The following is an 11,258-nucleotide window of genomic DNA, read 5'->3' as shown; positions in this document are numbered from 1 at the left end:
TGCATTAGCACACACTTTTTGTCCCTTTTGAGTTCAGCACATATTGCTTAAAATAATTTGGTTCCTATCGGGAGAACGCTACCATTTTCATTCTGAGGGTCACCTGATTTCTGTCCAAAATAGTTTAACATAAAAGCAATAGAGTGATGCATGAATGAGTCATCAAATCTTGAAATGAGTTAGAAATTTAGTATTCCCAGTTTCCTCGTCTCAAGGCCAATGGGGTTTTTTTAGATGCCTGAAATATGGTCGATGTTTAACACATGCTTAAGAGACTCTCGCATTTTGTTCTACGACATATATGGGCACCAATGGGCACCAATGGGCACCAATAGGAGCGGTGCACTCGAAATGCCTGGAATGTAAAGTTTTGCTTTGTTTGCATTTTTGGTAATTTGTGCCAAAACTAATGTATATAGAAATATAACCAGTTTTCATTTTTCTTTTTCCTGTCACCTTTTACTAATTTCTTGAAAATGTGTGCAACATTTCTTGTCAAGTTGCTCACTGCCTTTTTCCCCATGTCTTAAAAAGGAATCAAACCAATTTGCTAAGGTTTCAAAGGGTTAAAAAGCTTGTGAAAGGCATTTAAATGCAGCACAAGAGAACTGGTGTCGACCCAGTTTCAAGGGTTAAATGCTCTGGTGTCAGCGATATCATCGCTACATTCCAGAATGAGATGTACTGTATTTTCATGTTGACCATAATTTTGTCAGAAACTGTTAAATCTCGGATGAGTAGAAATCTCCGTTTTGGATCAAACAAACTCCACAAACTCTTCAGCTGCTGGGTGCTATGTTAGTTCCCGTGTAGCTTATTCACAGAGTGAAGAAAGCTGCTCCAGTCGACAGACCCTGCAAGCACCAGATGCCTTCTAATTTCATGATCTGTGCAGCAGCCATATCAATTGAGTGGCAGGAAATTGAATTAAAGGAATTTATTTGATCTTGTAAATGTTCTGAGGAAATGTGCTCATCCATTTCTGCTAAAAATAGAGCTGTGTGTGTATAGTCACATGTTCAACATGTTGTGTGCAGAAGGAGAAAAATTATCTCCCATCTGCATATTTTTTTTGGTCCAGAAGAACATGTAATAAGATAGCTTCATCCCTTGCCTTTTCTTCTCTCCATGAGAGGTGGAGAAAGAAATCTTAATTGAGGGTACAGTAGGTGGTTGGAGATGAGGGTTTGCAGCAAAAGAGGAAATTCAGTAGTTTTAATCCATTCATCCACCCAGGCAGTGACAGCAGGATTACAGCAGAGACTTTATAAAAGAAGTCAATTATGACAGCATATGGCAATACACTGCCCTAAATTCAATTACCCTCTCTGCCACTTTTCAATTTTCCTTCATTAAGTGGATTAAGAAGAAAGACATGTTCTTCAAGTTTAGAAACGATTAAAAGTCTAAAGGAAGATGAGAGGCAATGGAGGGGAGGAGACTCATTTTGCTTTTGATTAGTCATGGGTGTTTGCTGTAGGAATTCATGTTTCGTGCATCAAATTGATTTTGTTCATCATGGGGGGGAGAAATGAACCATGTCAGGCCTGCACAGCTGAAAGCTTTCTTAATGACATTTTTCATTTATTGGGTTTGTTTGTTTGGTTTTCTCACCCACCCAAACTTTTCACGTGTCATGAGCTGCACTTGCCTGTCCTTCAGCTTAAAAAGAGACCTGTAATAGAAGTGTCTTGGGGCTAGCTTGGAACAAGTAAGTTAACATGAAAGGCCTGGATCTAGTTGCTAGCATTGCCTCCAACAGGAAACAACATTTGACAGATGGTCGCAAAGTTTCCTGGCAAGAAAATTTCCTCCAAACTTATGCAACCTTGCTGAGGCAACTGCTTCTTGCAGCGCTGACCAAAAGGCTCCTCTATGTATTGTGGCCCTGAGACCCATAACTCGATCAGAGTTTCTCTGTCAAAGACAGAAGAGGCTCAGTGCGTCTCTTCTGAATAAGGACAAAGTTTTCCTCCATGCCTTTTTCCGCTGTATTTATTTTCCCATTTCTCATTCTGTACAGAATTCTGTTACTCCAGGCTAGGAGCACAGCCAAGTCTGTATAATTTACTTCCTTTTCACACTGCACCAGTTAATCTATGGCTAAAAGTCAGACATTTTATTGTTATGGATGCCAGAGGTGTTTTTGTTTCAGCACTGGGATAGACATAATCTAGTTTTAACAACCCCTGGGTAGGACGCCAGGATAGCAGTTTTTACAGACGTGACAGAAGGACATAGGTATGAATTCCCTAGTTTTTGCCAGTATCACAAAAAGTCAATTTGATTATTTTATATTTAACATATGTCTTTGTCATCTGAATTTATGTTTATTTTTCTTTCTCTCATCTGTTATTTCCATTGTATTCTTTTGACTAAAATATAAAGATTAGAGTGTATTAACCCATTGAGAACTGAACTGATTTCTTTCAAGAACATAAGAGAATGGCATCGAGCAACTTTCTAAAAAATCACACAAAAAATAGCATGAAATTAGTAAAAGTAACAAGAATTTTTTCCCAAAAAAAGCACACAAGTTAAATAACTAGCTACAAAAAATAAAATGAGTAAATTACCCAAAAAAAGATAGATTAAATAATTAAATAAATATATAAATAAAATGACTTTTTTTTCCATTTTTTGTTAATTTTCTAGTAATTTGATATCTCTCCCTCTTCTTTCCTCTTCTTGTTTAGGTTATTTCTTATTTTTACCTTTTTTTTTTGCAATTTGTACTTTGCACTGCAGTACACTTCTTGCCAACTTGCTCAATCCCTTTTTTCCATGTTTTCAAAAGAAATCAAATCAATTTACCCAGATGTCAAAGGTCTTAAACGCCTGTGACAGGCACCTGAATGCAACACAAGAAAACTTGCATCGAACCAGGTTTCATAGGGTTAAAGGGGAATGACAAAGATTTTCATTCTTTCTGTTCCTCTTTTGTGCTCTTCATAAAGGTGAAGCCCACATCAGTAATGCTGTCTGCCTCTCAACCCCCCCACATACCCCCCATACCTATTTCCTCTCAGCAGAGGTCATCAGCCTATTATTTTACATTATCTGTCATCATCAAAGAGGATGGATCCACCTGCAGTATTTGGTAGCGGTGCTCTTCTCCTGCACTGGCAGAGTGATTGATCTGCTCCTCTGCATCGTGATGAAAGGGAATACCTTTGTTCTTGCCAGGTGCCCAGCGCTTGTCCTTTTAAATCATCTTCTACCCTCTGTCTCTATTGCTTACCATTATTAGCAGTAGTGTCGTGGAGAGTATTTGCAGGTATAAAAGGTTTACCCATCTCTTTTTCTGGCCATTTACAGTCTATCAACCAAAAAACAACAACAACACTGTAATGAAAAGGAAAGTATACAGGTTTTCTCAAACTATGGACCAGAACCTATGTAAGGTCTCATGCCTACATCTGGTGGGCAAAGCAGGCAGTAGTGTGAGATATCAAACCATATCTGTTTGTGAATTCAACATGTTTTCCCAAGTCTTGGATGTGTTCATTAATCACACTTAAAAGAACTAAGTATTAGTATTAGGACTCACTCTGTTGCTCCACATTAGAGTGTGACCTTTTAGTTTTTTATTGGTACTTTGGACTACTGTGTATATGCATCAAAACCACTTAATAGCCTATTATTTTGTGATATTTGCACAGCCTCCACGGCCTTGTAAAATGTACTATAGGCTGCAGATGTTAATTTTTTATGAGGGTCATCCATAACACTAGAAAGTCCAACATCTTGAAGTGGTTTGACCTTTACAATAAAAATATTTCTACCACCATAATGTCTACCCCAGTGGCAAAAGGTAGTTAACGGGCCCCAGTGCACACTATTATGATAGGCCCTTGTGCATGCTAGTTACTATAGTTATGTGCCTGAAGTAGCTACCATATAAACTTATCCTCTCGCCACATGATCAAATAGAGACTTGACATTGGATTATAACAGGGGTGTCCAAGGTTTTTTGAATGGGGGCCAGATCAGATAATGTGAAAAAACCTGGAGGCCAGCTGCTTCTCGCATCAAATAGGTTTAAAGAAAATATCACAAACAAATGTGACAAACACAGCAGTTTCATCTTTCAATGAAAGTGTATTCAACTTTCCACTGCTCCTAAAAGCAACGGTCCTCAAAGTCAACACTTCTTTGCTGTGGCCATGTCTTATTTAGCGTGAAATGTTGTCTGCTTTTTTACTGTCTGTTTATGGAAACACATTAGTTCCGCCTGCGTCACTCCTACTTAATCCACATTTACAAACTGTATGATAGTTCTACTGTTGTGAGGTGAAGGGTAAATGCAAAGTGGTCTTGCTTGAATAAAGATATTGTGTGGTTGGCCACATATAGTATATCTTTAAAGTCAAGCTGGGTGGTTTAAAATCATACTTTGTTATAGATAGCTACTGACTATTGCAGCAACAACAAAAAAGATGGAGATGGGTTTGCATTTTCACTAGCACGAATAGACAAATGGACACTTGGTTATTCTTTACATGAGTTCTTCTTTAAACTCAGGCATATATCTGCCCAACATATTGTTGGGGGTCCCACTTTCTCTTTTGGCCCTCTCACCACATAGGCCTGCCTGCCTGTCTATACTGGTTCATGTTATTTAATTTGTACTTGATTCAGATTTGCAGGATGAAGTGCAAGGCATCCACTGACACAGCTTCAGACACCACAGATAATATACAGGCTGAAATATGACAAAAAAAAATAAAATAAAATAAAAAATAGAAGAGAAAAAGAAATGAAAAAGTGCCCAGTGCTAGGCAAAATTTTAAAAATGTAATAAATACCAATAAAAACACAAAACTACAAAACCAAACCCTAAAGCTGTACATATCTACTCCCCTACTCTCCCCATTTTCTGTATAGAAATTCTAACTTCGAAATCAGACATGAGGACTGCATAAGGACATTTCATTTCTGCAGTATTTCAAACAGAAAAAAACGCACTTGAAGGCATATAAATAATGGTACATACTATATAATACATTTCTACATTATTTCAGCTTGTAAATTCAAACTGTTGGTAACCATCATTGTGATATCAATAGTCGTCTGTAGACGGCGCTGTACTTCATGCAAAGGGAAATTTGCTAATGTCCCTGACGACTTCCCGTCGGCTGCGTGTTTCACCCCGGAAGTTTTACCTTTCCCCTGACACGTAGCAACCGCAACCAAGTTGGCAGGACTCTGTGAAGATTTGACACCCATCACATGTAAGTTTCAAGATTTGCAAAGCTTTATAGCTTAAAAATAATGATATGCATGAAAAGTTTAGTTGACTTTAAAGTCACCGCTGACATTATGTGCGAAAGACGCAGCCCCGCTTCGCTAGCATTAGCTAACCAGCTAGCAGCAGTGTAAACGGTACGATAGCCACCCAGATTAGTACTAGCTTTTGTTGTATTTTGATAATGTGTCTTTTAAGGTGGGTGTGATTATCTAGTCATTTCAGAGTTGATACAGTTAACAGTTATGTTTGAGTCGTAATAGACTAACAATGTAAACATTTTATCTTTGTTTTGTTCTTGTGAAGCTGACTATGTGAGCTAGCTACTTTAGCCTACAGATGTTCAAAATTCAGACGGAGCTATTTTTAACGCTACCATGATTACCAGTAGCTAGACAATGCAGTAAATACGTTTTATGTGAGACAGCGACTTCTGTCGCGCAACCTAGACGATGTTAAATAAGCTAGTACTGTTGATGTTGCTTAAACGTTAAAGAGATGTAACGTTAACTTAATGTTATGTTTTCTTCAACGATTCCTCGTGTTATGTTAACGCGTGATTTCACTTACTGGTGAAAGATAGAAAGACGTTGTTGCTCCTTGTTGCGGTCTCGCCAATAATAGTATTGATGCCACGAAGATTGTTGTGCACTGGCTCCCTTAAATTCATTTAGACACTGTTTTTGCATGATAAAATCAGCCACAAAACCGTGGTGATGTTTGACGTAAGTGGTGGATAATTTACTATAGTGTGTTACAATAGAAGCCTGTATGGGGAAAAAAGCATATGCATATACTGTATATAGATACTGCATATATAGAGCGCCAGGGTCTAATATAGACACATTTATGGACTGGATGGAGGAAAAAAAATACAAAAACAAACCAAAAAGTCATGCCCATCTTCGGTGACTTCAACATGGATTTACTAAATCCAGTTGGCTCAAAATAACAGAAAAATGCATGCAGGGTATAGGTGTTCAGTATAATCTTTATATTGACACATTGTGTACCGCTTCACTTCAGACCTAAAGAATCGTCCTAGATGTTGAGTTATATTCATATTTCTGCCCTTGTGTTTCCAACAGAGTGAGAGATGTCAGGGTTTGACAGTTTCAACACAGACTTTTACCAGTCCAGCTATAGTGTAGATGACCAAAACCAGGCAAGCTATGGCTACAGCAATGCTGAAAACCCCTACAACAAGTAAGTACAGAAAGCCCTCCTTACCCGATGCTCTCTAACACATTGAAGAGCAGCAAATTATTCTCATATCTGTTCGCCATTTAAGTTGCTGAGGACTAACCTACCTATAGTTTTGTTGCCTGGATAATGACCTTACTTAACATATTTTAATAATATTTTTATTGTGATTAAGTTTTTAATGTTTTACTGTTTTTAAAAGTGCTAATATTTTCTGAACAAAACAACACCCCTGAGAAGCAGCTTGCAATTTTAAGTGGAAATAGGCCGTTTTAGAAGTAATTTAATGACCTTTCAGTCAAAGTTGAATTATATTATTGTGTGTTTCCCAGGCAATATGCTGGTCAGTATGACTACTCCCAGCCCATGGGCTACTCCTCCCCAGGGATGATGCAGCCCCAGCAGCCATACACAGGACAAATCTTCCAGCCCACACAGACCTACACTCCATCTGCATCACAATCTATGTACAGTAGCAGCTTTGATGATGAGCCGCCACTCTTAGAAGGTAGGTGAGCCACAGCCTGAAAGCTAGGACTTCTGACTGCATCTTGGGTTCTCACACAGATCCTATCAGTACTCATAAGGCCGAGTTTGTGAAGAATAAAGATTGACCTCTTAGTCAAAGTAGTCTGAGCCGTTTCGTTGTGTCAGTTCCTGAGCTTGTATATGCATTCGTGGCACCACGCAGCTAAGTCTTAGTATCAGAATGACAGCTGAGATGTGGTAAATGCCCTGAGACCATAAATGTGAAAATGTTGATGATCTTTCAAACCTAGTTTACACTTAAAGACTAAAATGAGTTTGACCTAGAAAGGTAAAGACACACCACCAGGCTATTCTGAGAAGAAATCACACCTTTAGCATACGAGTCTTCCCTGTCTACATCCTCATGCAAAGCTGTGATTAAAAAGACTTTCTGGAAGAGACTCCTTTCTTTGTTTGTAACTGTGAATGCCCAGTGTTAATATAACAAGCCAGTTGTGTATACAGTAAGCCATTGCATCTCTTCCATGTCTTATTCTGTCAAGATTCACCTTTTTTTATGCAACTCATTAGTGCACTATCTCGTAGTGTCCAACATTTGTGACGTGTGTTTACTCTGTCTTAGAATTAGGAATCAACTTTGACCACATCTGGCAGAAGACTTTGACTGTGCTCCATCCGATGAAGGCAGCAGACGGCAGTATCATGAATGAGACAGACCTGGCTGGCCCCATGGTCTTCTGTTTGGCCTTCGGAGCGACACTTCTCTTGGTAAATAATTTGCCTAACGTTGGTGAATAATAAATCTTAAGAGCTTGTATTCGTAAAAAATAGGCACTAATATCCTGTAGCGCTGTATAATAAAAACAGTATACCCACCGCACAGCTGTCATCATGTCGGTGTGTGTTTATGTATATCTGCCTGTTTGAATGTATCTTTTTTTCCTTTCTGTTAACAGTCAGGCAAAATCCAGTTTGGCTATGTGTACGGAATCAGTGCAATTGGCTGCCTTGGCATGTACTGCCTCCTCAACCTAATGAGTATGACGGGCGTCTCCTTCGGCTGTGTGGCCAGCGTGCTGGGATACTGCCTCCTCCCCATGATCATCCTCTCCAGCTTTGGAGTCCTCCTCTCTTTACAGTGAGTACACAAGAAAATGGTAAGGTTTCTGAATGTTATTATAACCAGTAGCAAAGGCTTTTCTTTGTCTATAGACCAAACTGTTAGAAACGATGAAGTACCACGCAACAGGGGTGCAACTGTGAACGTAAGTCACAGGTTTTAAAGTTACCGTTTCGGTACAGTGTGAAAAAAACAAATGCATAAGAATATGGTTGTTTTTATTTATTAAAAATGCAAACTATGTGTTGCTTTTTCCTCATCCTGGTGATCGGCACATCTGATGTCGAACGTGCATTTCCACTCACGCGCCTTACTGCGGTGGAGCTGAGCCAACACACCCGTCCTTTTCTTGTATACGACTTGCTCTCTCTCAGTATCTGTTTAAACTACTTGGGAATCTGCTGGCGGGACTTCCAGCTCCAGCATTTAATTTGCACACACACCACAGTGTGACTGACTAACATGCCATTCAGCTTGCTGTGCTAACCACAGCACATGTCGCTGATGGTGTAGAGTGCAACGTTTCTGCACAGAACCTGCACTTGTGTAGTTAAGTTCTGTTAAACATGCATTGATTCACATGCCATGTATTCTTAACCGTTTCAGCTTCACTAGATAAGATACTGACAACTCGTTTAAACCTCCCCAGATCGAGTTTTGTTGTATTTGTACAACTTGAAAATGATCATTAGTTGCTTAATGTGCTCAGCTTATGCGTGATGTTGTGAAGGATTATATAAACTTTGTTGGATCATAGGAGATGAAAAAATAGCTGTACATTTATTAAAAATGTGTAAACGTAGCTCTACTACAGCTAACTGTTAAAACAGTGAAAGGTAACTTCTTGCTTCCTTCCTGTCCTTTTTAGGGGCATGATTGGAATTATACTAACGGCAACAATCATTGGCTGGTGCAGTTTCTCGGCCTCAAAGATCTTCATCTCGGCGTTGGCCATGGATGGGCAGCAGCTGTTGGTTGCTTACCCTTGCGCTCTCTTATATGGGGTCTTTGCACTCATTTCTGTATTCTAAAGAAATCATTGGGTAACTGTTTGAAATAACTGCTCCTCAGTTTCTGTAATTTCAGTGTAATTAGTGTCAGTGTAATTAGTGTAACTACTGACCAATTACACTGTTATTTGCAGAAAATGGGAGCTCCTGTCTAAAATGGCACCATGGTATGTTTTCTTTATTCTTTTTTTTTTTAATACATAAGCCTTCACCTCTCACTGCATTCCAACTCGACCATCTGCAGGGTGGAGCGTATTGACACACTCGTGTCTTCTCTCCACTTTGTTCCCCTCATACATCTTAAAGGAGAGGACTGTCAAAAAACCTGGTGAAAAAAAACTCTGCTGTGGACCATGTTGAGCCTTGAACAGCCAAGTACAGTCCTATGATTTTAAGGACATGAAGGGGGAGGAAGCGAACAAATTAGGTCACACAATGGAAACCAGAGGAGACAATTTAATTTGGACACAGCTGGGAAAAGGTTCTCAATTTTCAAGATGGACTGATAACCAAGCCTCGACAAACCCTGCAGCCTAATTTGGAACCATGAAACATCACCTTAATTTTTGCAAAAGCTGTTGTTTCTGGCAAACACCTATAGATTCTACAGCTGCAAGACTAAGGAAAACACCCACTTTTCCTCTGCAAAAGACTAGCTCATTCTGCTTCTCCGCCCAGAAAAGATGGAGAAAAATAGGGGATGTCCTCCTCTGTATTTTCTTCTCTTTGGGACTGAGGAGCCATGAATCTCATCATTTTCTCAGCCGCTCTGCTATATCCCCTTATGTATTTTATTATATTCTCTAAAGATTTGAGTTTTGATGCCTTTCAAGAAGAAAATACAGTTTGCACAAAAGCATTGCTCCAATTTTCGAAACCAACCAAATCTGACAAGACACTGAGAATTAATAGTCGGAGAAATACTGTATATTTTTAGGTCTCCATAGGTTGTTGCTTCAGTTTGCATCCTTAAATCTTTTAGATTTGACTCACTTTGTATGCTCTGATATGTCATCTGTTCATATCTTCTCATGCACATTAAAGTTGTCTTTGAAAGTTATCTGACTTGTGATAATAAAAGGTGCTTTGCATGGTCAAGCAAGTAATTCTAAGAAGTAAGAGAGACTGAAATACCTGTAGCTGTTTGCTGTGTGGCAGAAGAACGGCAGGTGTGCACTGGAAGAAGTGAGTGTGTAATGCATAATAAGAGTTTCCAACAAGCTGGGCCAGTTGTATCACAGCTGGTTGGTAGATCAAAGGGAATAATCTGCATTCTTTAGTGCACATCACTGTCATTTTTCCTGCTTCCTCAGTCTGGAAGACCTTCGAGGTTTAAAATGAGGTTTATAATTGTATGAAAAGTGAGTGCAGACATTTCTCTGTGGACTTGTTTACACCTCCAGCGCTTAACTCATCACCTCTCCTGCTGTGTCACAATTTTAAAACATTTCCACGTCTTAAGTAATCAGTTTTAATACAGTTGAAGGCTTTCTACCGCTCAGTTGTTCAGGATGGGATGGGTATTTCAATTGGGTAATTTCTAAATTTTCAGCTTTTATTGCTAGCATTATTCATTTTTTCTGTTTATTTTCGTCAGCTAGACAGTAAATATTGACAAGTGCAGAATATTGAAGTGCAGCATGCTTGTCAGTAAAGCATCCCTTATCCCTTATCATATTTTTTAATATGATGTTGATACAGTACATGATGCAGGAGCTATACATTCAGAAGCAAACAAAAAAAACCAGAAACTTCATAACTGTCTATTTGTCTAATTGTCTAATTTCTGTCATCCTGATCAGTGAAACTACCTGTCCACAAGCAGGGTGTCAGGTCAGGCTTAAATGTTATAAATATTGGGCCAAAAAAGTTGTCTTATTTTTTTAATTTGTCAGGTCTTCATTGCCACAAACACATCTAATTTAACTTAGCCATCTTACAATCAGTGTGTCAAAATGGGTCAAACTCTTCTATGTCACACTCTATATTTCTGATGTTACAAATCTTTGAACCTACCACTGAGCCTAAAACTGCCTTTTTACTTTTTTACTTGCATCTACCTGTCAGCCTTCACAAAAAAAAACAGTCTTACTATAACTAAAGCTTTAAAATGCAAGAACTAGAATAATCTAATAACCACAGAAGGTTGACAAGAGGAAATATTGAATTTTATGGTTGGAACACAATC

General features: G+C 38.8%; 1 protein-coding gene across 1 annotated transcript; it reads left to right on the top strand.

Moving 5' to 3' along the window:
* Positions 1 to 5,088: 5,088 nt before the first annotated feature.
* On the top strand, positions 5,089 to 10,130 carry yipf5 (Yip1 domain family, member 5). Its single transcript, XM_042499045.2, has 6 exons — positions 5,089 to 5,234; positions 6,337 to 6,454; positions 6,784 to 6,959; positions 7,563 to 7,708; positions 7,897 to 8,078; positions 8,929 to 10,130. Exons 2-6 carry the CDS (start codon positions 6,345 to 6,347, stop codon positions 9,089 to 9,091), a joined length of 777 nt encoding a protein of 258 aa, XP_042354979.1. The 5' UTR covers positions 5,089 to 5,234; positions 6,337 to 6,344; the 3' UTR covers positions 9,092 to 10,130.
* Positions 10,131 to 11,258: the final 1,128 nt, after the last annotated feature.

This window comes from Plectropomus leopardus, chromosome 15, assembly GCF_026936395.1.
Source record: "Plectropomus leopardus strain MGB_pleo_1.0 chromosome 15, ASM2693639v1, whole genome shotgun sequence".
In the NCBI taxonomy this organism is placed as follows: Eukaryota; Metazoa; Chordata; class Actinopteri; order Perciformes; family Serranidae; genus Plectropomus; species Plectropomus leopardus.
The sequence above is the reverse complement of the archived record's forward strand: the minus strand, read 5'-3'. Positions and strand labels throughout refer to the sequence as shown.

Coding starts and splice junctions, on each gene's coding strand:
- yipf5 (XM_042499045.2), top strand. CDS start 6,345: ATGTCAGGGTTTGACAGTTTCAACACAGACTTTTACCAGTCCAGCTAT. Junction 6,455..6,783: donor GCTGAAAACCCCTACAACAA/GTAAGTACAGAA, acceptor TGTGTTTCCCAG/GCAATATGCTGGTCAGTATG. Junction 6,960..7,562: donor TGAGCCGCCACTCTTAGAAG/GTAGGTGAGCCA, acceptor ACTCTGTCTTAG/AATTAGGAATCAACTTTGAC.